The sequence below is a fragment of the Dipodomys merriami genome, unplaced genomic scaffold (assembly GCF_024711535.1).
Source record: "Dipodomys merriami isolate MVZ:Mamm:240054 unplaced genomic scaffold, mDipMer1.0.p SCAF_16, whole genome shotgun sequence".
In the NCBI taxonomy this organism is placed as follows: domain Eukaryota; kingdom Metazoa; phylum Chordata; class Mammalia; order Rodentia; family Heteromyidae; genus Dipodomys; species Dipodomys merriami.
This window is the reverse complement of record NW_027202937.1, coordinates 9,768,798-9,796,641: the sequence shown is the minus strand read 5'-3', so window position 1 is coordinate 9,796,641 and position 27,844 is coordinate 9,768,798. Positions and strand designations below refer to the sequence as shown.

Below are 27,844 nucleotides of genomic sequence, written 5' to 3'. Positions count from 1 at the left end.
GATCTAAAAGGTTATTATTATTTTTGTTGTTGTTGATTGTGGGGCCCGAACTTTTGGCCTGGGTGCTGTCCCTCAGCTCTTCAGCTCAAGGCTAGCCCTCTACCACTTAAACCACAGCACCACTTGCAGCTTTTTCTGCTTATGTGGTACTGAGTCGTCGAACCCAGGGCCTCATGCATGCAAGGCAAGCACTCTACCACTGAGCCACCTTCCCAAATCCTGAAAGATTATTATTATGCAGATAGTCCAAGCTAATAAGTTCCACTTTTTCTTCCCCCAGTGGCTAGACTGGTACTGGCTTTCCTAAAGAAGAAAATAAAAACCCAGGCAGTCTGGGGGCCATGCAGGGTGGGTGGGCGGCTCACAGCAGGAAGGCAGAGAGGTACTAGCCTTTTGGGCCCTCCTTTTCACTTGAGAGTTTTTCCCTCGAAAGTTGGAACCAGAAAAGGCCCTCCTCCCACTCTAGGCCTGCCAGGCTTCCTGGCAGCGGTGCTTGTGGTCAGCAGGGCCTGGAGGGCCTGATCCTGCCAGATGACCAGAAGCACCAGTAGCTGGGTAACTCTCCAGGAGAGTGGTCAAAGGCTGCATGCCCGGTGACCCTTCCCCTGGCTTGCTTGGTAGGGGCCAGGTCAAGTTCACGCCTGTTTGCTTGTAACTATTAATAGTGCTCCATTTCACTCGGAAGTGTCTACTAACAGCAAGCATACAGATCCCGTGATCCAGCAATTCCTTTCCTAGGCATGCACCCAACAGAAATGTGCACGTCTACTCACCAAGACATTCTAGAACACTCATGGCAGTACTATGTGTAACTTCCTGAATCAGTAACTATCCAAACTTCCCTGAACAGAAAGGATAAATATGTTGTGGCACAGTCACACCCTGTAACCAGGCAGCTGTGAGGACTCTGCAACCCCATGCAACAGCACAGATGAATCTTGCAGACCTAACAGAAAAGAAACTAGCCCAAAGAGAGCACATGCCACAGAACTCTATGGCACGCAGACATAAACAGGTGGGATGCTGGTCACAGGGAAAGGCTGCAGAGCTATTTCTGGTGACGTACAGGTGTTCACTTGGTAAAATGCATTGAATTAAGCACTGACAATTTGTGCATTTTCTGAATATATTAGTTGTGAGCTATCAACTTGTTATGAGTAGAAAGGTTTACTTTATTACTTATTCATTTATTTGTTGTTGCTTTTTGAGGCTGGCATTGAATTGGCTATCCTCCTGTCCTAACCTCCCAAGTGTCAGGATTCAGGTATGTGCTGCCACCCCCAGCTACTACTGTGTGTGTGTGTGTGTGACAGTGCTGAGGATGTAACTCAGAGCTTTATACATGCTACATGTACAAATAGTTTACCATCAAGCTCTACCACAGAATAGTGACTCATCCTAAATACTCAGAAGGCTGAGATATAAGGATCATGGTTCAAAACCAGCCCAGGGGGAAAGACTGTGGAAACTCTTTATCTCCAATGAATCACCAGAAAACCAGAAGTGGAGCTGCAGCTTAAAGTGGTAGAGTGCTAGCCTCGAGTGGAAGAGCTTATGTTCAGCACCTAGGCCCTGAGTTCAAGCTCTATAACTGTACCCCCCCACTCCCCCCCCCAAAAAAAAAATTTTGAAGCCAGGTGCTGATGGCTCACACTTGTTGTAATCCTAGCTACTCAGGAGGGGAGGCTGAGATCTGAGGGTTATGGTTCAAAGTCACCTTGGGCAGGAAAGTCTGAGATTATCTCCAATTAATCACTAAAAAAAGCCAGAAGTAGAGCTGTGGCTTAAGTGGTAGAGCACTACCCTTGCACAAAATAGTTGAGACAGCACTTAGACCTTGAATGCAAGCCGCGAGACTGGGACTGGCACACATAAAAAACAGCATCATGGTTCAGACAACAGGTTAGACAATTCTAGACCTTCTCTCTTCCTCCCATTCTCCTTCCACCTTGGGCAAATACAATTATCACACCTTATTGTCATATCCTTCAGAGAATAACTTGCTAGATCACTAAATGTAACTATCTACACCTGTCTTTTCATAGTCTTCTTTTAAAAAAAAAAGAACTTAGGAGTCTTGAAATAAAAGTTAACTAGAGCTCTCCTTTCCTTGCCCATTCCTCTTGTAGTCCCAGAGAAAACGGTACAAAAAGCACTTCTGGTTATCCAAAAGTATTTCCTGGTGTGTGTGTGTGGGCCTGTTCTCCCATACCTACTTTTCCCAGACCTTTCCTCCAACCCTGACCACCTGGCTCATGTCCCAGCCTAGAATGGCTTCCTCCCCCTTGCTGCAACAGGGTTCTTCTTCCTTCTCCTTTTCAAATCCCTGGAAGAACCACCTGAACACATCTCAAGGTCTTCTCTGCCCTTTTCCTAAGTCTTTCTTTAAAGTACATCATCCCCTCCCCCCCCACACTTCCACAAAGTGCAGGAAACTTTGCTTTGTTCCCTAGCTTGTACCCCAAGAGCTTGTGGTATGCAGCTCCATGAGGAAAGCAGGCTCTTAATAAATGATAAAGGACATATTTTCAACCTAGTAACAGCTCCTGGATTGTTAATCCTGGTGTGGATCGTTCTGGACGGGAAATTCATCTTACTCTTCTGCTTACTATTTACTGAAAGAGGGAAGAAAGGGAAGGAATTCAGGACATGTGCAATCTAGCAAGCATGGATGTGGGGGTCAGTAGGGAGAGTGGTTACTTGGATTTCAAGGATGTAGGTAATACCAAAAGAGAACAAACAGCTATATTTATTTCCCACGTTTATTTTTACCTGGCTCTCTCCAGAGGGTTTGGAGTGGCTTACAAAAATGCACACAATACAAGGTTTAAAAAAAAAAAAAAAGGCGGCGAGGAAAGCAGGTCGAAGGGAAACATAAGAGAAAAAAAGATAAAAGTCGGCTAGCCGAGGAGTGGGCCCAAAAAGTTGGCCAAGTGTTCCCACCGCCCTCCGGAGGAGGAAGTCCCTCGCAGGTCGGCCTCTGTCACCGGGGGGAAGGGGCTCGTGGGTCCTGGCCCCTTCCATCCCTCCGCGGGTCTCCACTCCACAGCCCAGGCCCGGAGGCCGGGAGGCCCGGGGAGCCTCGGGAAAGGCCTTCTCGAAGGCGCAGGCCGGTGGCCTGGGCCAGGAGCAGGTAAGGAGCAGAAGGCGCGCTCCGCCGCCAAGGCCTCGGAGCTGGGAGCCAGGTGACCTCCACCCAGGGCCGCCCGCGGCCTAGTGGGCGCGCGCTCGGTGGCGGGCCACAAAGATGGAGGGACCGGCGCGCTTCCACCCCGCCCCACCCCCACCGCGCCTCCAGACAAAGGGGCAGCCGCCCCTCCCCTCCGCCCCCCTCCCCCAGGCCGCCCCTCCGTGACTTCCTCTTCCCTCCAGGGGCGGCCCGGGCACCTCGGGAGCAGCCTTTCACCTGGGCGCGGGGCGGGGTGCGGCGCGGAGGGCGGTACCCCGGCCCACAGCCCGGCCCAGCTGCCCCGGGCCCGCGCCCGCCTCCCCTTTGAACCCGCTCTCGACCAACGGCTCCTTCCCGCCCACGGCCCGCGCCCCGCCCCCACCAGCGAGCACGTGCTGCCCCGCGCCCAGGGCGCCGTCCCGCGGCACGGGTGGGGGCTGGGCGCGCTGCCCGCCCGTCCCCTCCCCACCCCCACCCCACCGGAAACATTCCTGAGGCATTCCTGCAACTGGGAGGCCCGGCCCCTCCGGGGCCCCACCCGCCTCCGCTGCCCGCGCGGGGTCGGCCCGGCGCCCCCGCCGCCTCCGGCTCGCCCCCCGGGGAGGGGGTGGTCCTGGGGAAGAAGGGGAGCGAGGAAGAGGCCGGAGTCACAGCCGTGTGTCACTGGGCCGCCTGGCAGCCCCCGGCATCCCCGGAGGTGTGGAGGGCCGCCTCGGGGACCGGGCGCCGGGAGGTGCGCGCAGGCCCGGCCCGGCCCGGCCCGGCCTGCAGGGCGCGCCTCCCGACCGCGCCATCTTCCCACTTGGGCTTCCTCCTCAGTGCGTGCAACAAGTCTTTGTTGGGCCCCGGCGCGGGGACTCCAGGCCTGGAGGTCTCGGCGTGCGCCGCCGCGGCCCCTGCCCTCGAGGCGCTCCTAGGCAACCTGTGGCCCACCTCTTGCCATTTTTTTCCCCTTCCAAAGTGAGTCCGGAGAAGACTAAAGAGGGACTGCGGGACTCGGAGCCACCATCCAGGTCACTTAATGGCTCCTCCCTGTGGTTTACCTGCGAACCCGCCAATCGCTGGCTCGGCTGGCGGGCTGCACCTTGATCACGGCTCGCCCGCGGCCGTGAATGGGCTTAGAAAACCTTGGCTTCCCCAGTTTGCACGTTTGGATTCCTCCAGACTAGTGTTTCACTGCTCAGCCACTCGCGGCTGCCGCCTCGAAGCGCATGCTGACACCTGTCCGCCCTGGGGCTCCACGAGCCGTCCATCGGGGCCAGAGGGGGCGGCGTGGAGGCCGCGGCAGCCGCCGACCCGTGCGTGCCTCCTCCCCCTGCGCCCGCGTGGACCCCCACTAGCACCAACGCCCGCCCACTCCCGCACGCCCTGCCGGGGTGGGGGGGGGCAGGCCTGCGTGCCCGGAAGGCCCCTGGAGGTGAATTTCCCTGGACTTCCCTCTTGGGAGGAAGCCGCACGAGGGAAGATCCTTCGCGAGCCCGTGAAGCCCCTCCCCGTATTTTCTCCGCGTCCCCCCCCCTTCCAAAATTGAGGAATGGTCCGTCGACTCAGGTCACTGCGCGAGCCTGGCGCTCGCAGACGCGGCTCCAGGCAGCACCCACCCGCGCGGCAGCGGCGGCTGGCGGGCGGCCGCCCTTTTAAATCCCCGGGCTCATTTGCATGGCCCCGCCCCCTGTGACACGACTGGCGCGGGCGGGCCCGTCCCCCCTGCCCCTGGGTCGCTCTTTTTAAGCTCCCCTGAGCCGGGGCTGCGCTCCTCTAATTGGGACTCCGCGCCGGGGCTATTTCTGGCGCTGGCGCGACTCCAAGAAGGCGTGAGTTCGCGGCCGCTCCGGTGGCTTCTCTCTTTCTATCTACATTTCTCTATCTATAATTTAATTAGATTATTTATTGATTGAGGCCGCGCGCGGGCCGTGCCCAGCTTCCTGCCCCTCGCCATCCTCCGGGGGAGGGGAATATTTTTTGCCCCCTCCCGCCCCCGCCTGGATGTGACATATAAATGCCCGGCGCGGGCCTGGGCGGCGAGCACGCGGCGGCGGCGGCGGCGGCGGTCTCTGAGCGCCTCTGCCCTCTCTCCCGGTTTCAGATCCGCATTTGCTACCAGCGGCGGCGGCGGAGCCAGGCCGGTCCTCAGCGCCCAGCACCGTCGCTCCCGGCAGCCCCGAGCGCGCACCGCAGGCCGGCGGCCGAGCTCGCGGTGAGTCGTCTCCGGGGCCCGCGGCGGCGGTGGCGGACCGAGGGGGGCGCCCGCGCCCCCCGCACGCCGCCCGGGGGCTGCAGCGCGCGCCGCCGGCTTTATTCCCAGGCCCGTGCGGCCCGGGCCGCGGGCGGGGAGGGCCGCGCGGCGCGGGGGCGGGCGGCGGGGCCGGGCGGCGCGGGGAGGACGCCCGCACCGCGTCCCCGGCCGGCGGGCGCCCCGCGGGGGGCGGGGACCGGGCAGAGGCGCGCGGTGGGGGAGGGGGCGCGCGGCTGCGGCGAGCGCGAGTTGTGCACCCGGCGGAGCCCGTGCACCTCGCGCGGCGGCCGCTCCCGCCGAGCCCGGCCGGGCCGGGCCGTGGGGGAGGGGGGTGTGGGGAGGGGAGCGGGCGACGGCGCGGCCTTGGGGGGCGGGCGGCCCCGCACGGGGGGGGAACACTTCTGGAAGTGCGGGGGAGGGGCGGGAACCCCGAAATTCGCCGCTTCCCTACCCGGCCTTTCTCCGGGTGTTTCCTGCGCAGACGAGGCCGGAGCCCGGGCCTGGGTTTGGGGCTTCACCCCGACCCCACCTCCGGCCCGGCCCGCGCCTCCTCAGCCCCCGGGGCCAGGCCTGCCTTCCGCCCCCACAAACTGGTTTCTCCGCTTTGCTGGGCTCTGTCGGAACTAGTCCCTTTGACTCCCCGTTTCTGGTGTTTTTCTCTTTTCTTCCTGGGGTTTTATTTTTCGGGGAGGGCGTAGAGGGAGGGGGTTCTCTTCCTCCAGCGCGCGCCAGGTTTCCTGCCCCAAGGCGGGCTTGGGTGCCCCCTCTGGCAGGAAGTGGGGCCGGGTGCACCCTCGTGGCGGTGCATGCGGTCGGGGTGCGCAGTTTTCCCGCGCCTGCAGGAACGCCTGCGCCCCTCCCCCCGCCGGCCCTAACTCCGGGCCTACTGCCCCCAGGCACAAACTGCCGGCACCCGGGCCGTGGAGCTGGGGCTGGGGCTTACACAGACACTAGGCAGTGTGAAGATTTGGCGCGTTAGCAGTCACACGAACCTCCTCCATCCTCAACAACTTGCTGTGTGACCTTGGGCTAGTCATGATGCATCTCTGAACTTTTTTTTTTAATCTTTTAAGTAATGAAGTTGGCCAAGGTTTCCCCCCCCTTCCCCGGGGGTCATTCCTGAAGCCTTCCTTAGCATTTTCTGGACTCTTCTACTAAGGAAACAGGCTTGAGACTCAAAAGAACTTAATGCAAAACAGGATTCGGTGCTAGTTTGCAAATGTAGCTTTTTTAAGTCAAGCTTCCCTGATGTTCCAAAACAGGTGGAAGAGACAAGTGTTTTCTTTGCCTCCCTAGATAGGCCTCCTAAAACCTTCATGTAGTGGGGGCTACCTAAAGTGGGAGAGATATAAAGGGACCCCAACAGCAAGCGGTGGGGGAGGCACCAGATGGCACAAGAGCTGGAGACTAGCCAGAATCCCCAGGCAGGCTGGGCCCTTGTTTGGGGGAGGGAGGGTGGGACTGGCTTTGCCCAGGGAGCCCCACTTAGGGGCCTCGGGCAGACCTTGCGAGGTCAGCACTCATTTAGCTGATTAATTTTGATGTTTAGTTTGAAGCGGACCTGTGGTGTAATATAAGATTCTAATCACTGCCTGTAATTACAGAGCAGACCAAGCCACTAATGATGGAGCAGGATAAATCAACCATCCTACTTAAAGGGGTCTCTTCAGTCTGGAATACTGCAAAATAAAATAATTACCAAAGCTCCTGTCTGGAGGGTCTCTTCATACCTCCAAACATCACAAGTCCCAAAAAGAAATATTTTCATGTCATGGGGTTAAAGTTGGAAAACTTTCCAGCAGTCTCGTTCTCATTTTGATAGAAGTTCCTGTAACAAGTACTCTGTAGTTGGTCTTGGAGACAGATTGGAGGGCTTGTTGAGGCAGGTGTGGCCTTGTTAGCCCATTTTACAGATGGATAGGCTTTCAGAAGTGGGGCCGTGGGTGCTATTGCCATCCCCTAAGGGAGGACAGCTGGAGGTTGGTCTGTAGAGGTGTGGGGCTTGGGCTCTCCCAGGCCTCCTGTCTGAACCTGGCTAATGACTGGGGGAACTGTACTGCCCCATATATGGGGCACTGTTCAATATGGCATAGTTCTGTCCTGCCTGAAAGTGGTCTTTGACGTCTCCTGTGACTGCAGGTGGGCTGCCCTGTGTTCTGTCCCTTCTACCTCCCCATTGCCACTGCAGGGCCAGCTATCTCTCCCTCACCTGTCCATACTACAGCATTCTCAGTGACCTATCCTAGGAGAGAGCAGGGGATGGGGGGAGGCTAGGCTCCTGGTCTGCCAGTGTTTGGGCCCTTGGCAGTTGATCCTCGGGCAGCCTTGTCAGTGTGCTGGGCAGAGGTTGACGTCCAAGGTCGTCTACCCACTTCTCATGCCCTCTGAACTGTCTGGTCATGGTTTCCTCCTAAGCGAGTATGGTACCTCCCTTATAGGAGAGGGGCCCTTGGCAGTGGTGGGACCCTAGAACTTGCCCACACCCACTAGGAGAGGGACAACAAAGGCCTTCTGAGCAAGAGACAAATTGCTGATTAGGGCCAGTAACCCTCTTCTACACTGCAGCATGCTTCAGTGTGCAGAGCTTGCCATCCTGGTTCTAGTGGGAGTCCTGTGGCCACTGGGACTGGGCAGTTTGCACAGTGAGCCTTTGTAGGGGAGTAGACAGGGGGAAGTTGATGCATGATGTGTTTAAAAACACTTTACCTGTCTCTCAGCACCCCAGCATCACTGTTGACCTCCAAAGTGAAAGAAGATGAGTGAGTCGAGCTCGAAGTCCAGCCAGCCCTTGGCCTCCAAGCAGGAAAAGGACGGTACTGAGAAGCGAGGCCGGGGCAGGCCACGTAAGCAGCCTCCGGTGAGTCCAGGGACAACGCTAGTAGGGAGTCAGGTGGGTTTTGAAGCTTTGTCTTGCTTTACCTTTTTGGGCTGGAGAGGTGTTCAGTAGCTAATCGTGTGAATGACTGACTATGCATGGGAGAATGCAATCATTCCTGTAGGCATGTGTGTCCCTATTCTCCAGTGTGCTTATAACCTGCTTGAGAACTCATAGTGAGATCCTCCAGATACTCTCAGGAAATTCTGGGGCTGATGTATACAGGTCCATTTTATCTTTCCTGCCACAAATAGGTCTAAGCTAGAGGTGACCCAGTGCTTACACTATGGTAAGCCAACCTTACAGACCACTTGAGGACCAATGATGATCATTTTTAATATAGTTCTAAAACTGAAAGGATAGGGCTGGAAGGTGGCTTAGTGCTAGAGTACTTGCCCGGCATGTATGAAGCTGCCCTGTGTTTAACTCCTCAGTACCACAGGCATAGTCAGGTCTGTAAGTGCATACCTGCAACCAACTTTGAAGAGGCAGGGGTAAGGAAGATCATGAGTTCCGAGGCCAATCTGGACTATACAGCACAACTGGTCTCAGAATTTAAAAATGCCAACAAACCATGGATGAGGGTGTGCCTGAAGTGGTAAAGCAACTGCTTAGCAAGCCTGAGGCCAAGTTTCAACTTCAGTACTGCCAAGAAGAAAGTATATATTTTTTGCCCTGTTATGGATGGGAATGAAAGCCTCGTGCAGGATAGGCAAATGCTCTCACACTGACTATAACTTTTAAATGTACAACCATAAATTTATTAGAATCCCAGGGTTTAATAAAAAATTACTTTGTGCTGGGAAGTTGGCTCAGTGGTAAAGCGCTTGCCTTGCGTGCTTGAGGCCCTGGGTTCGATTACTCAGCACCCATAAGCAAAAAAACAATCCAGAAGTGGTGCTGTTGCTCAAGTGGTAGAGCGCTAGCCTTGAGCTGAAGAGCTGAGGGGCAGTGCCCAGACTCAGAGTTCAGGCCCACGACCAGACCCAAAATAAAAACCCAAACAAAAAATTACTTTGTCACAGTGCCAAAAGAGCCCAGACTTAGGCCAGTCATGTTTTGGGCTACACACTGAATAGTCCTGTAGTAGGCCTTGCTTCAGGCTCTGTAAATGAACAGATATTGAAGCTGAAGACATTTAAAGTTATCAACCTGGTGGAAAATGAGAGGTGTCCAGTGGACAGTTGAGGGTTGGGTGGCAAAGCTACTGCTGTATGACTAGGAGCTTGCCCTTTTTTTGTTCTTGTTTTGTTTTTTGGGTCCAGTCGTGGGGCCTGAACTCTGGGCCTGGGCACTGTCCCTCAGCTCTTCAGCTCAAGGCTAACGCTCTACCACTTGAGCCACAGTGCCATTTCCGGCTTTTCTCTTTTTGTTAATGTGGTGTTGAGGAATCGAACCCAGGGTCTCATGCATGCAAGGCAAGCGCTCTACCACTGAGCCACCTTCCCAGCCCCGAGCTTGCCTTTCATAAAGGCATCTGTCTTGTCTCCGACTTGAGGGGTAGCTGTTGGTGAAGCCCAGTTTCTTAACTGAGAAGAGTGGTGGAAGTTAGCTGTCCCCTGGCATCTGAGCCAGGCAAGCCCCCCTTCCTCCCCACCTATGTTCAACACTAATGGGCCATGGTTCTGAACACTTGAATATCCCTGTCCCTGCTAGGGACAGTGGCCAGTATGACTATCCTGCCCAGCTTCCTCATCTTGTACAGAAGCTTCTTTCTTTGGGGCTTAGCAACAGCAGTAAGGACCAGCATGTCTGAGATCTTGGGTATATATAATTCCTCTTCTTTGGGGGCAGCCCTAGAGGGGTATCTAGCTGGTTTAAGATGGTCAGATTGGGTGGTGGCCTGCTGCCCTATGTTGGGGTGACTTAACTCCACTGGGGCGGTGCAGGTGGTAGCTGGGTCCCTGACTTGCCCATTTGTCATTTCAGAAGGAACCCAGTGAAGTGCCAACACCTAAGAGACCTCGCGGCCGACCAAAGGGGAGCAAAAACAAGGGTGCTGCCAAGACCCGGGTGAGGCTTGAGATGGGCTGCCCTGGGCAGATGAGAGCAAAGGTGCTCAGCAGCTCTGCGGAGGGCTGCAAGGCTGCATCTCTCACCCTGGGTCTCTGATAACTAGTAACTGGAATGAGGACTGAGATCTCAACGTGAGTGGCCCTGGTCCTGCCCAGGATAAATGGGGAAATCAAGACAGGGGTCTGTAGCTATCCTGGTCTAGAGAAGAAAGACAAGATAGAGGAAATTGAAGGGATTCTGCCAGATCCAGACCAAACGTGTCACTTGTATTCCAGAACCTAAAGGGGTGGTAGGGTCAAGAGGAGAGGGCCACATTCACAGTGGCATCCTTTCAGGAAAAATTGTTTTTTTGTTTTTTTTTTTTTTGCTAAGACACGACTCATATCCTCTGAGTCACAGCTGGAGGAAGAAGGGGTCGGGGGTGGGTGGGTGCTGGGTGGGGGACAGGTGTGGCTGACCAGTCATCAGCAGCTGGCCTTGGGGTAGGCCTGCTGGAATGGGGTCCTGGACTGCCCTGAGCAGAGGTAGGCAGTCTGCCCGCCCTTCTGCCCTGCTCCCTTGGCCCTCCCTGCAAGGCTGCAGGCCTTAGGGAGCACATACCCAGTATTTTTTCATTTTTACTTAAGGTATGTTTGCTTTCTGATCTTCTAGAAAACCACCACAGCTCCAGGAAGGAAACCAAGGGGCAGACCCAAAAAACTGGTATGTGTTCCTTGCGTGGGGGCTTAATTGTGGGGAAGAGGAGGTTAATTCTGTGTATCCACCATGGAAAAACTACTGACACCTTTGGGGCCAGCAGGTACTAGGACACCCAGCACTGTTGTTCAGAGGAGCCTTGTGTTTTGGTTGGTGTGCATGTAGCCCACACTGGACTTGAACTTTCCTTCTGCCTCTACTTCCTAGTACTAGAAGTGCAGGTGTGTGCCACCACATTGTCTGCCTGGGGCTTTTAAAGTTCTGTGCCTTTCAGAAGGGAGGGTTCTCAGATACAGTGTCCTAGAAAAGGGGTGTCCATGTTTCATCTCATATGTTCTTCCAGTTAGGGTGAGTGGAATGAATCCTTAATAGGCTTCTCTTAGAGTAAGAAGTAGCAGAGGATCTCGTCTTGGGGTTCAGCAGGAAATGGGAGTTACAAGGCAATTCTATCACTGCTCATGGGGAGGGAGGTACCGTCCCATTCGTGGGTCTCCAAATGGGTTGTGGGCTAAGACAGGGCACTTTCAGGGTACCATGCAGTGACAGGCACCCCACCCCAGTCTTCCTGCACCTGGCTCTTTTCTACACATAGAACCTGTTTCTCAGCTCCCTAAGACATTCACTCCTTGAGCTAAGCCACTGCTGGGGTTGGTGGAGGGGGGGCGGGTAGGGGGCACTTCTGGCCAGGGTCCAGAAGTGAGTAACAGGAAACAAGTTGTTTTGGAGTTTGTGCCTGGCACGCGGCTGTGGGGCCCTGTGGTGTCCTGACATTCCCGCCCAGTGAGTGAGCCCTGCTGTAGCACACACTTCCCTTCCTCCCCACCCTGGGCTGGGGTCAGCCCTGGGCCACCCAAGGACAACCCGGAGTCAGGGCCCCTGTGCCCACCCAGGGCCTGGCATCTCCTCCTGTTGGCCTCTTCCCATTTCCTGCCCTAGAGAGCCAAGTGCTTTCCTCCATGCCTTGGGGCTCTGTCTTGCCTGAGCCACCTGGGGGCTGAGGGGCCTGGCTCTGCTGCTGTGCCAGACAGAGCAGCATAGCATGTGTGTGGTTTTTTTCCTCCTTTTAAATCCTTCGTTTTTATGAATGAAAGCTGCACGGAGGTTGCTGACTCACCACACACTCAGGCCTGACTCATCCCGCTTCTGGAGAGCCTGTGGGGAGTGGGGGGAGCCTTGGGCAGAGGGAGGTCAGGACCAGAGCTGCTCTGCCCTCCCTACAGGAGAAGGAGGAAGAAGAGGGCATCTCCCAGGAGTCCTCAGAGGAGGAGCAGTGACCGCACAGTGCCGACTGCTCCCTGGCCAGGAGCAGCTTCCCTCTGGGACTGGACAGCTTCGTTCAGCTCCCACAGCCCCCCTTCTTTGCCCTCCCCCCCAAACTGCCCCCAGTCCCCATGCGCCCTCCCCACCGCACACTACAGCACACCAGCGCTGCAGGGCTCCTGTGGCGAGTGGGGAGTGCTTTCCTCCACCTCCCCGCGCCCTTCCCACCCACGCACACCTGCCTCTCCCAGACAAGGCTAACTTCCCACTTAGCCGCAGCGTGCACCTGCTGCGCCCCCACTCCCTTGTGGAGAAATTGCTCTTTGAGCTCTTGGTTTGGGAACTTGCTCTGCTCCTCCACTGTTGCCTCTAGCTTCCCTTAAAGGGGCCTGGGAGGGCTCCCCTGGCCTTACGGGGGCCCATGCCCCATCCATTTTGACATGCCCACTCTGGCTATACTGGCATCAACAGGGGGTATTCAGCCCCCAGCCAAACTGTCCCCAGTGGCCCATACTGCTCTCCCTCACCTCCCCTGCACTGGGTTGGACAACCCCTTGTGGGGAACAGGTAAGAGGGCAAGAGGTGGGCCCCCCCCCAGCTTTCCCATGGGATCTAGCATCCCTACTTCTGCTCTAGGCGGTTCCCCTCATCTGTGGGGCACTAATAAGGAGCTCGCCCTGCCTACCCCCTCCCTTGCCTGCCCACCCCCCAAGGTTCTGGTTCCATATTTTCCTCTGTTCACAAACTACCTCTGGACAGTTGTGTTGATTTTTTTTTTTTTTGGTTCCATGTTTCATTCTTAGACATCATCATTGCTGCTGCTACCAGCGCCAAACATTCAGTTCATAGCCTCCCATGCAGCCCACGGTCCCCTCCTCCCCCAGGATGCTTCATGGGGGAAGGGGGTCTAGGGCACAGCAGGCTGGGTTGCAGACCACCCCAGTCCCAGGGAAGGTGGGGTCCTGCCCCGAGGATGCTGCAGCTGAGTTGGGGGGGGGTCCATGTTGATTGTGTGAAGGGTGTAGGGGCCACTGTCTCCCCTTGTCCTGTTGGGGAGGGGTGGCCATTACTTGTCCCAGCCTGGGGCTCCCCCTTTGGTTTCCTATTTGCAGTTACTTGAATAAAAATATCCTTTTCTGGAATGGAGTTTGTGGTTTGTGTTCTAGACTTAGAATGTGTGCAGAGGAGAAAACCAGGCCGATGGCCTTGTTTTCACACCCCACAGGCTGGGGACAGGAGGGCAATGCAGTAGCAGCAGGGAAGTCCTTTTAAGCCCTTAAAAAATAACCCACATTACCAGCCACAAAACATTTTATTTACAATATATATATGTGTGTGTGTGTATGTACTGAGTGCTATACATCTGGGTTGGTCACCATGGAAACAGTTCCAAAAACCTCTTGGGGGATTTATGCCAAAGCCAAGTCCAGGCAGGCTGGAGAACGCAAAGCTATCTCCCAGCAGCCCCACCCACCCCAAGGGGAAAGCTGCCTTGGGGTGGGTGTAGCCTTAGTCCACAGGGTTGATGGATAAGTGGGAAAGGAGAATTGAAGGCCCAGTGCTTGGGGCAACTGTAAGACCCACCCTAGGGGTTCTGTAGGTCAGGGCTATGGGGTCAGGTCTTGACATCCAGCAAGGGCATCCGCTTGTGCTGGTAGCCGCTCTGCCAGCCGTGTACCACCTGTGGGGAGAAGCCATGCTTGAGGGTTGGGTTCGGCCTCCTGGAAGTCTGCAGGGAACCCCTCACCCTTCATAGTCATATGGAAGAGTGCGAAAGCTCTTTCCAGCCTCTGGTTTGAGCAAGTAAGGGCAAGAACAAGGGCTCCCGCCTTCACTGTCCCCTTAGAGTGCTCACCTTGGGGTCTCCCACATCAGAGAGAAGCTCCTGCTCTGCCTCATGCAGCTCCTCAGCAGGGTCGTAGCTGTACATGGGGAGGAGGTGATGGCGAAGGCGGTCCACCCTGGGGAACAGGAGGGGATTAACCCCAGCTCCACTGGACAGCAGACTGCCTCATGTCCACCTCCTGACATGAATTAGGTATTCCTGACCCTGGGGCTATGAAAGGGGTCATCCCAATGAGGAAGCTAAGAGCAGGACCAGTGAGAACAAAGTGCCCTATCTTGGATCTGGATAGCTGAGGTGTATCAACAGAAAGTAGAGAACTTAGTATAGGGAAGAAAGCTGGACGTGGGTGTGGGGCAGGGGCAGGAACACTCACCGCTTTTTCTTCTGGATATACATTACCTGTAACAGAGACAGCACTGTGAAGGCTGTGGTGCCCAGATAGGCCCACTGTTCGGGAGTGCCAACCTCTACCCCCTTAAGGAACAACTGAGATGCTATGTGCACTAGACTAGGCCCACCCAGCACATGCCTTGGCAAAGGTGTAGATGTCTATTTGTGTATGTCAGAGGCTCCTTACCACAGCCACCACCACTCCGACCAAGGTGATGAGGAAGAAGGGCCCCAACACATAACCCACCATGGAGTCACTGTTGGCTTGGGGGGCATTGGGCACTGTCGTGTTACTCATGACATCGGCAAGTGGAGAGCTGGGTGGTCAGCATGGGCAGCAGCGCCTCGGGAGGGCGCCTCCACTGGGCTCCCTGGGAGAGGAAGGGAGGTTTATCAATTCTGCCTACAACCGAGTTAACAACACACTCTGGTCCCTCCCCTGGAGCTGGAGATCTGTGAAAACTCAGGTCAGCCAATATATCCAGGTAGGTCTGCTGAGTGATTCCTCCCCCTGCTGCTCTTAGCTGGTGGGAAGGGAACCACGGAAGGCCCAGCTCCAGAGCCTGCTTCCTGCCCAGCTCCTATGCCTACATCTGGGTGGGGCCCAGCTTAGATACTGGTTCAACATTTGCAAGTCTCCACTGCTGGGGAAAGGTTAGGTGCAGTTTCTCGGCTCCTGCTCCAGACCACTGGGAATGTCAGCACCTATCCAGTGAAGCAAAAACAGAAAGATTAAATAAACAGGAGGGCCCTACACCGACGCCTTGGGGTGATTTAGCCTTGAGTCCCGATTTAACGCCCCCCCCCTTCTGGCTGAGAGCCCCAGGCCTAGACTTGTATGCCCTTCTTGTCACCCTAGACGCAGCACCGGTCTCGTGCCAGTGTGGACACTGGGTAGAGCTGGACTCTATCTTCGAGATGATGTCACCGCCCTCTGGTCCCCAGCCGGGGCTCCGCCCAGGTCCCTCCCTCCTGTCCTGGGCTGACCGCGGAGGTGGAGGGTCAGCCCAGTCAGGAGAGAGATCGCCCTGGGGCTGTTGCACAGGACGACCCGAGTTCGTACCCCGGGTTCGCTCGGGTCTATCCGGGGGACAGAGTCCGCGGGGCACTGGGTTGGCCGGTGCTCAATCGCAAGCTCCCCGTCCCGGACCGAGGTGGTAAGCCCGGATGGAGCGGGCATCGGGCCGCGCCTAGACGGACAGGGGTAGCTCTCACCAAGGTGGGAGGCTCCGGGGTGTCGGAAGAGCGCCGAGTGGCCAACCCTCACGGGGCGGCCTGGAATCTCGGCACCCCGAGGCGCGGACCCAACCGGGCGCTCCGCAGCCAATCCTCCCCCGCCGTGCCTTACCTCCCGCTGCTGCAGCGCCGACCGGAACGCCCCGAGTTGGCTCCCTGGCCCCGGAAGAACAGGCGTGCGCGTGATCAAAGGACCCGGGAGGTGGGCGGGGCCACGGCCTGGCCGCAACCAATCCCGTGGTGAAAGGAGTCTTCCGGAGCCTCCAATCCAGAGGAGGGTGGGCGGTGTGAAGGCGGGGCCGGCCGGCTTGCAGGGCCACCCCACAGCTGCAGGGGGCAGTCGAGGGCCGCGCGGTTGGTGGGGGTGGGCGCAGCCCAGGCCACAGCGCCAACTCCGGGCGCTGGAAGTCAGTTCCTGCGTCTGGCTTCACCTTTCTGGATGAAGCCCGAGTTTAGGGTCATTCCATGACCTAACACGGTTGTTTTTTTGTTGTTTAATTGTCTTTAGTACAAAGAGGCTTCAGTTCAACATGTCAGTTTGTACGATGCATCTTGATCAGCGTCACGTCTTCCACCAGTCTCCCTCATCTCTCCCACACCATCCATCCCCTCAAGTTTAGGACCCTGGCCAGGCTCGGGAGGCCTAGGGCTGTGCCCAGTGGGCATGTGCCCAGCTGTGGGACCATCAGAGGAGCAGCTGTCGGAAGGAATAAGTGAAGACATAAAAAGAAGCCCAGTATGTACAGTCTTGAATGTTAAGCTTCTCGTGATCACCTCTTGGAGGTTTTGGGGAAACACCAGCAGAACAAAGCGGTCAGTGAAACTTTGGCAATCTTGGGTCAAAGCTTTCCTGGTCTGTTCATCAAAATGGCCCACACTCACTCAGAAATCTGAATAAGTGGACTTTACCGGTTTCAATATCCTGTTTGTGATTACAGTTTTGCCAAATACTCCATCGAGAGAAACTCGGACAAGTGCACAAGAGAGCTCTTTTCTTTTTGAATGCAGGTCCTCACATAGCTTAAATGAGTGCCCATATACATATAATTTTTTTTGTCATGAAGTAAATCTTTATTAATTTGTGACAAATTTTCAAGCCAATTCACTTAGAGAACATTTTTCAAGAAATTATGCTGAAATAACTTGGCATCCTTATTTTTAAAAATGAAATAAAGAAATTCCACTCTACCTTGCATACTATACAAAGTATTATTCAAAACAGAGTGTAAGTATATAACCTAAAATAATTATGAAGAAGATTATGAAGGAGAAAATCTTTTTTTTTTTTTTTTTTTGGTCCGGTCGTGGAGCATGAACTCTGGGCCTGGGCACTGTCCCTCAGCTCTTCAACTCAAGGCTAGCTCTCTACCACTTGAGCCACAGCGCCACTTCCGTTTTTTTTCTTTTTTTGCTTATGTGGTGCTGAGGAATCGAACCCAGGGCCTCATGTCCCAGCCCGAGAAAAATCTTTATTTTGGTATGTTTTTAATTGTAAAAAATGCTGTACAGCTGGGCGCTGGTGGCTCATGCCTGTAATCCTAGCTACTCAGGAGGCTGAGATCTGAGGATCGAGGTTCAAAGCCAGCCCGGGCAGGAGAGACTGTGAGACTCCTATCTCCAATAAACCACCAGAAAAACCGGAAGTGGCGCTGTAGCTCAAGTGGTAGAGCACTCGCCTTGAGCTGAAGAGTTGAGGGACAGCGCCCAGGCCCAAAGTTCAAGCCCCACGGCCAACCAAAAAAAAAAAAAAATGCTGTACAGTGGGGCTGGGAAGGTGGCTCAGTGGTAGAGTGCTTGCCTTGTATGCATGAGGCCCTGGGTTCGATTCCTCAGCACCACCTAAGCAGTAAAAGCTGGAAGTGGTGCTGGTGGCTCAAGTGGTAGAGCCTTAAGCTGAAGAGCTGAAGGACAGTGCCCAGGCCCAGAGTTCAGGCACCATGACTGGCAAAAAACAAAAAACAAAAAAACAAAACAAAACAAAAAAATGTTGTACAGAGGGGTTAGTTACATTAGCAAGGTAATGAGTACATTTCCTATTGAGCATTGTTGCCTCCTCCTTTGTTTCCCCCCTACCATCCCTTCCCTCCCACCTCCACAACTACCCCCCTATACATATAATTTTTGCATGTATGCTTATAGTTTTATACCAAATCCTCTTCTCATCACAGATGACTGGGAAAAAAAAAACCCAGAGGGATAGAAACCACCAAGGACAATCAAGAGAACAACTCTCACAGTGGCTCATGCCTGTAATCCTACTACTCAGGACACAAATTTGAAGACCACAGTTCAAAGCCATCCCAGGGAGAAAGTTTGTGAGACTCTTTATCTCCAATGCTAGATTATTAGACTTTGCCAAAGAACCACACAGACATCCAGGTACAGAGAACAAAGGAAGGTTTATTGCCAGGAAAGGGGGCTGGCAAGACCCCTTCTCACAAGGGAGAAGGGAGAAGCAGCACCAGCTATTGTCTGAGGTGACCTATATAACTAGGAGGTTTAGGAGGGGCTAGAAGAGGCTAGGAGGCGGAGACCTTGGTGTGGATGTGTGTGCCAGGGGCTTCATCAGGACTTATGGCTGCTATCCAAGTATTAAATAAGGGGTCCTCAGCTGCCTAGACCTGAAGGTCAATTTAAGAGGCTCCTGTTGCTTTATATGGTGATAGCTGCCCCAGAGAAATGCCATCCTAAGGTAGAGGAGGTTGGAAGTTATTTACTGCCTTTACTTCATGGGCCTCCTGTAACCTAGGAAGGGAGCATGCTAAGCTGTGGAGAGGGGAAGGAGTGAACTAAGCTATGGGAACAGACTCATTTCACTAACAGCCAATAAACTACCAAAAAGCCAGAATGGAGCTGTGGCTCAAGTGGTAGAGTAGCTTTGAGCAAAAACAAGTTCAGGAACCATGTCCAGGCACTGAGTTCAAACTCCAGGACTAGTATAAAAGAAACAAGGGGGGGCTGGGAAGGTGGCTCAGTGGTAGAGTGCTTGCCTTGCACGCATGAGGCCTGGGTTCGATTCCTCAGCACCACATAAGCAAAAAGAAAAAAAAGCCAGAAGTGGCGCTGTGGCTCAAGTGGTAGAATGCTAGCCTTGAGCTGAAGAGCTGAGGGACAGGGCCCAGGCCCAGAGTTCTGGCCCACAACCGGACCCCCCCCCCCAAAAAAAAAGAAAAAAGAAACAAGGGGGGCTAGGAAGGTGCTCAGTGGTACAGTGCTTGCCTTGCATGTATCAGGCCCTGGGTTTGATTCCTGAGCACCATATAAGAAGAAAAAAAAGAAGCTGGAAGTGGCGCTGTGGCTCAAGTGGTAGAGCACAGGCCTTGAGCTGAAAAGCTGAGGGGTAGCACCCAGGCCCAGAGTTCAGGCCCATGACCAGAAAAAAAAAAAAAGAAAGAAAGAAAGGACAGCTCTCAATCAGTATATAGAGGGTAACGAGGACAAAGTCACAACAAAATGTCAGAGATCAGTAGCAAAAAGATCCTTGGGAAATCCTCAGATATTTAGAAATGGGATAAAACACTTGGATCAAAGAATAATTAGCACATATTTTGAACTGAATAGAAATAAAAAAGCAGAATCTGGAGGTAGCCTATAAAATAGAATGTCTCTATTTAGAACACTAGAAAAAGAAAAAAGAAACAAAACAAAAAAAGTTACCAGTGTAGAAATCAATTACACTTGAAAATAGAAAGGGAGGACTGGGAAGGTGGTGGCTCAGTGGTAGAGTGCTTGCCTTGCATGCATGAGGCCCTGGGTTCCATTCCTCAGCACCACATAAGCAGAAAAAAAAAAAAAAAGCCAGAAGTGGCACTGTGGCTCAAGTGGTAGAGCGCTAGCCTTGAGCTGAAGAGCTGAGGGACAGAACCCAGACCCAGAGTGAAGGCCCACCAAAAAAAAAGAAAATAGAAAGGGGAAAGTCATGAAACCAAACCTGCTTCTTGAGATAATCAACAAAATGGATCCAGAAGAAAAAAAAACACACACAAAACAACAAAAGACAAAAAAAATCACCAATAGTAGGAATGACAGAGGTGACATCACTACAGGTTCTACAGACAAGAAATGTAAGAGACAGTATTAGGAGTAACTTTTTACAATGTAGGCAAAATGGAGAATAGATGGCAGGACACAAATTATTGAATTGTACTAACACAAATTTACTGAACTGCACTAAAGAAGATATAGATAAATATATGGCAATTAGATTGAACTGACACCATCCTAGCTTTAATAGCATACAGTAATTAATTGCTCTTATTCAGTTCTATCCCCTCTCTTTGGGTTGCTATTTTATAAATTCATATTTATAAATTTCATACATAACATACATTTGTAATTATTGCTTCATGTTTTTGTTTTTTGTTTTTTTTTTTTGGCTGGTCGTGGGGCCGGAACTCTGGGCCTGGGTGCTGTCCCTCAGCTCTTCAGCTCAAGGCTAGTGCTCTACCACTTGAGCCACAGTGCCACTTCTGGCTTTTTCTGCTTGTGTGGTGCTAAGGAATTGAACTCAGGGCTGCATGCATGCAAAGAAAGCGCTCTACCACTGAGCTACCTTCCCAGTCCTCATGTATTTATTTTATTTTATTTTTTTGGGGTCCGGTAGTGGGGCCTAACTCTGGGCTTGGGCGCTGTCCCTCAGCTCTTCAGCTCAAGGCTAGCACTCTACCACTTGAGCCACAGCACCACTTCCGGCTTTTTTTCTTTTTGCTTATGTGGTGCTGAGGAGTCGAACTCAGGGCCTCAGGCATGCAAGGTAAGCGCTCAACCACTGAGCCACCTTCCCAGCCCCACTTTTTTGTTTTTAACCAGTCTTGGGGCTTGAACTCAAGGGCTGGTCACTATCTCTGAGCTTCTTTTGCTCAAGGCTAGCGCTCTACCACTTAAGCTATAGCCCCACTTCTGGCTTTTTCTATTTATGTGGTACTGAGGGATCAAACCCTGGGCTTCATGCATGTTAGGCAAGCACTCTACCACTGTCATATTCCCAGCCCCCTATTTAACTTTTTTTGAATAATTATAATCTTGTATAATTATGGGGTAAAAAGTGGTATATATGTATATAATATGGAATTACTGAGTCAAGGTAATAACAGGTCACCTTCAATACTTATCATGTATTCTTCCTAAGTGCAACTTTGTATCCTTGTCAAGTCTCAACCTCCCGCCCCCATGTTGAGTAGCACCATTCTGCCCTCTCCTTCAATGAGTGATTATTTTGCATTCCACACATTGTGGTTTTTTTTTTTTTTTTTTTTTTTTCCCCCTTCGGTCATGGGCCTGAACTCTGGGCCTGGGCGCTGTCCCTGAGCTCTTCAGCTTAAGGAGAGCACTCTACCACTTGAGCCACAGTGCCACTTCCAGCTTTTTCTGTTTATGTGGTACTGAGGAATCGAACCCAGGGCCTCATGCATGCAAAGCAAGCACTCTACCACTGAGCCACCTTTTCAGCCCCTCCACACATTATTATATGGTACAAGAAAATGGAGAAGCCACATTTGAGAGGTCAAATCTTGGAATCTTTATTAAAAGGCTGGGGACTGCATAGCAGACTCTTGTCTCGAAAACCAGCAGACCAGAACAGGGCTTGCAACAAACAAGTTTTTAAAGACAACAACCAGGGCTGGGAAGGTGGCTCAGTGGTAGAGCGCTTGCCTTGCATGTATGAGGCCCTGGATTCGATTCCTCAGCACCACACAAGCAAAAAAGAAAAAAGCCAGAAGTGGCGCTGTGGCTCAAGTGGTAGAGTGCTAGCCTTGAGCTGAAGAGCTGAGGGACAGCACTCAGGCCCAGAGTTCAGGCCCCACGACCGGACCCCCCCCCCAAAAAAAAGAAATTATTTACTCTGAGAGAGAGAAAGAAAGAAAGAAAGAAAGAAAGAAAGAAAGAAAGAAAGAAAGAAAGAAAGAAAGAAAGAAAGAAAGAAAGAAAGAAAGAAAGAACAGAATATCCCAGAGAAATCAGTAAGGCTATTGAGGACTTACAAAACATTGAAAACCAAGCAGACATATCAGAACACTCCATCCAACAACATATAACTTTTTCTCAAGTGCAGGAGGAACATATTCCAGGAAAAAACATGAAAAAGTATGTTAACATACAAACACAGGCACATCTCCCAACAAAGGAAGCCCAGGACTGGCTGGCTTTGTTGGTAAATTCTACCAAACTTCTAAAGGAGAATTATCATCAATCCTTAAAGTCTTCAAAGAGAGGAGGGAACACGTCCCCATCTCAGCATTATCCTAACACCTAAGCCCCTCCCCCAGGGCCTGAGGGTATCTTGTATTTGCTCCAAAGTTTTTAGGAGAAGGGGATGGACAATTACCAAATCAATGGAGCCCACTTCTGATGCCACTCCCTCCCCCTCCCTAGCAGCCCTGCCTGTGTGTTTGGGATCAAATGCAAGTCCAGGGCTCACTCACCGCCCTCTCTGTCAGTTTCTGCTTGTCCTGGCTTTTCCACAGTCTAAGTGACCAGGTGACGCTGCTCTGTGGGGGGAGGGCGGCTTCTGATGTCCAACCTCTCTGACTTCTGTTATCTCTGTATTTTTCTAAGTTTTACGACGCATTTCCCACATTTGTGAATTTATGTTCACAAATGATGTGAAGTAGGAATTTGTTTTATTTTTCCCACTTGGCACCAAAACTGTAAACACTGTTTACTGTTAGGTTTTTAAAAAGAGGTAACCGAGTAAGAACTGCACCAGCACGCACGTGGTATTTAGGTAAGGGGTAGGTTTATTCAGTAGACCTGCTGGGACCAGGCAAGGGTGGCACTCCACGTGGCTGGGAAAGGCCTGGGAATGAGAGAGAGCTGGGAAGAGAGGAAAGAGAGAGAGAAGAGCAGAGAGAGGGGTAAGAACAGTAGCACTCACGTGGTATTCAGGTAAGGGGTAGACCTGCTGGGACCAGGCAAGGTTGGCATTCCACGTGGCTGGGAAAGAGAGAGAGCAAGAGAGCAAGAGCAGCAAGAGCTAGAAACGAACAGAGAGAGAAAAAAAGGGAGAGTCTGGGCCTGGGCTAGCCCTTATGTAGGGTATGGGCGGGGAAAGGTGTGGCCACATCAAATTCAGATGTGACCTCTTCCAGGTGTCCCAGTTGCCTAGGTAACGCAGGTACTGGGTGGAGACTTTGCTGCGAGGAGGGTGGAGTCTGCTCGCCATCCAGGAGCGGACCTTACATTTACCACAGAGCACATCCTATCTCATTTAGAAGCATGCTTCCTTTGCGCTGACCGCATTTCCACAACCACCAGGGGTCTGGTTCTTGGTCCCATGTTCCTAGCTATTTTCATTTCCATTCTTCACATTGTTACTTTTTTCTTTTTTTTTTTTCAGTGCTGAGGATGAAACTCAGGCCTTCACATATGCTAGACAAGAGCTCTACTGAGCTCTAGCACAAGCCTTCTATTAAGTTGTGAGTGTGTGTACATGCACACACGTGCGTACACACCAGTACTAGGGCTTGAACTTATGGCCTGGGTGCTGTCACTTGGCTTTTCATTCAAAGGTGGTACTTTACTACTCCACAGCTCCACTTCTGGCTTTTTGCTGGTTCATTGGAGATAAGTATTATAGACTTTCCAGCCCACGCTGGCTTTGACCTCTATCCTCAGATCTCTACCTTTCGTGTGTCACCAGCACCTGGCTTCTATTAAGTCTTGATGCTGACAGGACATAGGACTTACATAGTTCAGTGTTTTTCCTACTAGCATTTTCCATTTGCCTTGGATGTCCTCAGTGCTTTCTCCTAAGATTAGAATTAAATTTATCTGGCTGGGATATAGCTAGCTGAGTGGCAAAAGCGCTTACCTAGCTAGGGCAACGTCCTGGATTTGATCACCACTACAAAAACAACAACAACAAAAGACAAGAAAAGTACAGTTAGAATTAAATTTGTCAGGCTGGGCACTGGTGGCTCATGTCTATAATCCTAGTTACTCAGGAAGCTGAGATCTGAGGATCACAGTTCAAAGCCAGCCTGGGCAAGAAAGTCCGTGAGACTCTTTTTTTTTTTTTTTTTTTTTTTTGGGTCCGGTCGTGGGGCCTGAACTTTTGGCCTGGGCGCTGTCCCTCAGCTCTTCAGCTCAAGGCTAGCGCTCTACCACTTAAGCCACAGCGCCACTTCCGGCTTTTTTCTTTTTGCTTATGTGGTACTAAGGAATTGAACCCAGGGCCTCGAGCATGCAAGGCAAGCACTCTACCACTGAGCCACCTTCCCAGCCCCCGTGAGACTCTTATCTCCAATAAAAACCCCTCAGAAAACTGTAAGTGGAGCTGTGGCTCAAGTGGTAGAGTGCTAGCCCTGAGCTGAAGAGCTGAGGGACAGTGCCCAGGCCCAGAGTTCAAACCCCACAACCGACAATAAATATTCAGAAAAAGCCAGAAGTGGTGCTGTGGCTCAAGTAGTAGAGCACTATCCTTGAGCCAAGAAGCTCAGGGACAACCCCAGGACTAGAGTTCAAACCCCAGGACTGGCAAAAAGAAAAAAAAAAAAAAAACAGACAATGAAAGAAAAAAAAGAACTAAATTTGTCATTTCACTAAAGCAGTTGTTTTTGCTAAGTCTCCATTTCCTTGCCCATGAGCTGGGCTTCATAGGGCTGTACAGACTCAGTGGAAGGCAGTGAACAAGCCTATCACCACGTCTTGGAGCTCTGTGAGCCTCAGTAGGAAGCTAGTCATTTTCTGTGTGGGGCCTGATGCAGTCACTGCTGTTTTTAAAGCCTTGGCTGGCTTCTGAGTTATGAGGAGGAAAGTTCAGAAGGCTGCTGCCACGCCACCTGACCCTAGCTCACCTTCCCAGGGCTCACTGACTAGGCCCCTCACTACCACCAAGCCCAGTGCTCTGCCTTCCCACACGTGTATCTCCAGCTGAGCACCCCTATATCCCTCCTGAGCCATCTGGTGATGTTTCCTCTTTTGGGGCAGTTCCTTAGTCATTAATCTTTTTCAATCACATTTACCACTTGTATTGTTACTGCTTTTTTGTTGTTGTTGTTGTTATGGGGCTTGAGCTCTGGGCCTGGGCACTATCCCTCAGCTCTTCAGCTCAAGGCTAGCACTCTACCACTTGAGCCACAGCACCACTTCTGGTTTTATGGTAGTTAATTGGAGATAAGAGTCTCATAGACTTTCCTGCCAGGCTGGCTTTGAACTGCAGTCTTCAGATCTCAGCCTGAATAGCTAGGATTACAGGCATGAGCCACCGGCAGCCAGTTTGTTACTGCTTTTGTCTGTAGTAACTCTGTTTGTATTATGTAATTGTGTGTGTGTGTGTGTGTGTGTGTGTGTGTGTGTGTGTGTGTGTGTGTGTGTGTGTGTGTGTGTGTGTGTGTGTGTACTGATACTCAGGCTTAAACTCAGGGCTTTGTAATCTCTTGCTCAACTTTTAATTTTTATTTTTTTGCTTAGGGATGACTCATTTTTTTTTTTTTTTTTTTTTTTTTTTGGTCAGTTGTGGGTTTTGAACTCTGGGCCTGGGCACTGTCCCTCAGCTCTTCAGCTCAAGGCAAGTGCTCTACCACTTGGAGCTATGTTAGGTTTTTAAAAAGAGATAGCCGAGTAAGAACAGCACCACGCACGTGGTATTCAGGTAAGGGGTAGGTTTATTCATTGTTCCAGCTGGCACCAGGCCATCTTAGTCCTCCTCCACGCGGTGGAGAAAGGCCAGGGAAAGTGAGCTAGGAGAGCTGGGAAAGAGGGAGAAAAGAGCTAGAAAAGAGAGCAAGCTAGAAAAGAGAGCGTCTGGGAAAGGTAGGAAAGAGAGAGCTAGGAAAGAGAAGGAGCTGGGAAAGAGAAGAGAAGGAAAGAGCTCAGAAAGATCTAGGAAAGAGCAGAGAGAAGGCATCTGGGCCTGGGTTAGGCCTTATCTAGGGTATGGGCGGAGAAAGGTGTGGCCACATCAAATTCAGATGTGACCTCATCGGATGCAGATGTGACCTCGTCCAGGTGTCCCAGTTGCCTAGGTAATGCAGGTACTGGGTGGAGACCTTGCTGCGAGGAGGGTGGAGTTTGCTAGCCATCCAAGAGCTGACCTTACAAGCTACAGCACCAGTTTTTCTGGTGGTTTATTGGAGATAAGAGTCTTACCGTCTTTCCTGCCCAAGCTGGCTTTGAACCGAGATCCTCAGATCTCAGCCTCCAGAGTAGCTAGGATTACAGGTGTGAGCCACCAGCACCTGGCCAGGGATGGCTCATTTTCAAGTTGGCTTTTTGCTGGTTAATTGGAGATAAAAGTCTCTTGGAAGCCGGGTGCTGGAGGCTAATGCCTGTAATCCTAGCTACTCAGGAGGCTGAAATCTGAAGATAATGGTTCAAAGTCAGCCTAGCCAGGAAGAGGTCAGTGGGACTTCTATTTCCAATTAACCACCAGAAAACCAGAAGTAAGTAGGCACAGGTGGCTCACACCTGTAATCCTAGCTACTCAGAGACTGAGATCTGAGGATCACGATTCAAAGCCAGCCTGGGAAGGAAATCTGTGAGACTCTTATTTCCAATAAACCACTAGAAAACTGGAAGTGGTGCTGTGGCTCAAGTGGTAGAGTGCTTGCCTTGAGCTGAAGAGCGTGGGAAAGTGTCCAGGCCCAGAATTCAAGCCCCATGACCAACACAAAACAAAACAAAAACCACAGAAGTAAAATTGTGGCTCAAAGCGGTAGAACACTAGCCTTGAGCTAAAGAGGTCAGGGCAGTGCCCAGGTCCTAAATTCAAGCCCCATAACTGACAAAAACAAAAACAACAACAACAACAACAACAACAACAACAAAAAACAGCCAGGGCAAGGAAAGTCCATGAGACTCTTATTTCCAATAAAACTACCAGAAAGCTGGGCGCTGGTGGCTCACGCCTGTAATCCTAGCTACTCAGGAGGCTGAGATCTGAGGATCGCGGTTCAAAGCCAGCCCGGGCAGGAGAGACCGTGAGACTCCTATCTCCAATAAACCACCAGAAAACCGGAAGTGGCGCTGTAGCTCAAGTGGTAGAGCACTCGCCTTGAGCTGAAGAGCTGAGGGACAGCGCCCAGGCCCAGAGTTCAAGCCCCATGACCGACAAAAAAAAAAAAAAAAAAAAAAAAAAAACTACCAGAAAACCCTAAGTGGTGCTGTGGCTCAAGTGGTAGAGCACTATCCTTGAGCTGAAGAGCTGAGGGACAGCCCCCAGACCGAGTTCAAGCCCCACGACCAATAACAACAACAAAAAAGTATTTTGGATTTGTTTGTCTGGACTGACTTTGAACCAAGAACCTCAGATCCCAGCTCCTTGAGTATTTAGGATTATAGGTGTGCCTGGATCCCTGGAGACAGGGGAGGGCATATGGATGATAGGTTACTGAACTTGTCAGTCCCAGTCCAGTGTTTGGGACTGGGACTGGAGTTTCCTGTGACCCTGCCCCCTAGCCTGACCCTATTTAGGCCTGGACCAGCTAAGGGGCAAGGACGCCATGCCACATGTCTCTGCGTTCATGTCCTGTCTCCAGTCACCATGGCGTCCTGCTTCAGCTCTCTATGGGAGCTGAATTGGTATTGTTTTTGTTCTTTCTTTTCTCTCTAGCCTGTTTCCTAATAGTGGTAAGTGTATGTGTGGGCTGCAGGCCTTTGTAACAATTGGTTGTCTGCAGACTGCTAGCACTCTAATAAAGACTCCAAGATTTGATCTTTCAAAATGTGGCTTCTCTGAATTTTCACCTTACAACAGTAACTGAGGACAGTCACCTAAGACCAGAGAGCCTGTCAACAGCAGGGCATCACTTTAATGTCACTTTGTGACACACCTTTCAGTGAATGACAGTCCACTCTCCCTCTTCTAGCCCATTTCCTGTGGATTACTCCCTCCCCACTGCATGCCAACGGCTGCCTAAGGCAGTGCCTCTGTGAGAATCATGTGTCTCGAGTTCAGCACGCAGCTAGTATTCAGGAATATGGAGCCTAATGGCTTGCACCCTCAGATTCGGAGATGCTAGCTGGGTGTCACAGACTAGGAGAAAACGAGGCCTTCATATCCCAGATCTGAAACTAGGCAGCCATCAGGCATGCCATCAGGCTTTTGGGCCCAATGACCAGGTCTCTAGGGATAGGAGCCTGCGTGACAGGATGAGGGGGGACTGCCATGTGGAGTGGCCA

The 27,844-nt window shown here is 52.2% G+C and overlaps 2 protein-coding genes across 5 annotated transcripts; one reads left to right on the top strand and one right to left on the bottom strand.

Annotated features, from left to right (window-relative positions):
- Positions 1-4,895: 4,895 nt before the first annotated feature.
- Hmga1 (high mobility group AT-hook 1) lies at positions 4,896-12,352 on the top strand. Of its 2 annotated transcripts, none has more exons than XM_070023951.1 (6): positions 4,896-4,983; positions 5,256-5,366; positions 8,123-8,262; positions 10,210-10,293; positions 10,948-10,998; positions 12,213-12,352. In XM_070023951.1, exons 3-6 carry the CDS (start codon positions 8,161-8,163, stop codon positions 12,264-12,266), a joined length of 291 nt encoding a protein of 96 aa, XP_069880052.1. In that variant the 5' UTR covers positions 4,896-4,983; positions 5,256-5,366; positions 8,123-8,160; the 3' UTR covers positions 12,267-12,352. The 2 variants fall into 2 exon arrangements, with proteins under 2 accessions (XP_069880052.1, XP_069880051.1); XM_070023950.1 differs by having other exon boundaries at positions 8,123-8,295.
- Positions 12,353-13,545: 1,193 nt separating this feature from the next.
- Smim29 (small integral membrane protein 29) lies at positions 13,546-15,923 on the bottom strand. 3 transcript variants are annotated; one of them, XM_070023953.1, is made up of 6 exons: positions 15,837-15,923; positions 15,080-15,193; positions 14,676-14,859; positions 14,472-14,497; positions 14,108-14,213; positions 13,546-13,933 (listed from the first exon to the last, which is right to left on the bottom strand). In XM_070023953.1, the coding sequence occupies exons 3-6, from the start codon at positions 14,784-14,786 to the stop codon at positions 13,868-13,870; spliced, it is 309 nt and encodes a 102-aa protein (XP_069880054.1). In that variant the 5' UTR covers positions 14,787-14,859; positions 15,080-15,193; positions 15,837-15,923; the 3' UTR covers positions 13,546-13,867. The 3 variants fall into 3 exon arrangements, with proteins under 3 accessions (XP_069880054.1, XP_069880053.1, XP_069880055.1); XM_070023952.1 differs by lacking the exon at positions 15,837-15,923 and adding an exon at positions 15,552-15,639; XM_070023954.1 differs by lacking the exon at positions 15,080-15,193 and having other exon boundaries at positions 15,837-15,882.
- Positions 15,924-27,844: the final 11,921 nt, after the last annotated feature.

What these genes read in the sequence shown, in the direction of transcription:
- Hmga1 (XM_070023950.1), top strand. Translation starts at nt 8,161, where the DNA reads ATGAGTGAGTCGAGCTCGAAGTCCAGCCAGCCCTTGGCCTCCAAGCAG. An exon ending in AGGGTGCTGCCAAGACCCGG is followed by an intron (nt 10,294 to 10,947) that starts GTGAGGCTTGAG and finishes CTGATCTTCTAG; the next exon opens with AAAACCACCACAGCTCCAGG. An exon ending in GGGGCAGACCCAAAAAACTG is followed by an intron (nt 10,999 to 12,212) that starts GTATGTGTTCCT and finishes CCCTCCCTACAG; the next exon opens with GAGAAGGAGGAAGAAGAGGG.
- Smim29 (XM_070023953.1), bottom strand. Translation starts at nt 14,786, where the DNA reads ATGAGTAACACGACAGTGCCCAATGCCCCCCAAGCCAACAGTGACTCC. An exon ending in TATATCCAGAAGAAAAAGCG is followed by an intron (nt 14,214 to 14,471) that starts GTGAGTGTTCCT and finishes CCTGTTCCCCAG; the next exon opens with GGTGGACCGCCTTCGCCATC. An exon ending in CTGATGTGGGAGACCCCAAG is followed by an intron (nt 13,934 to 14,107) that starts GTGAGCACTCTA and finishes TTCTCCCCACAG; the next exon opens with GTGGTACACGGCTGGCAGAG.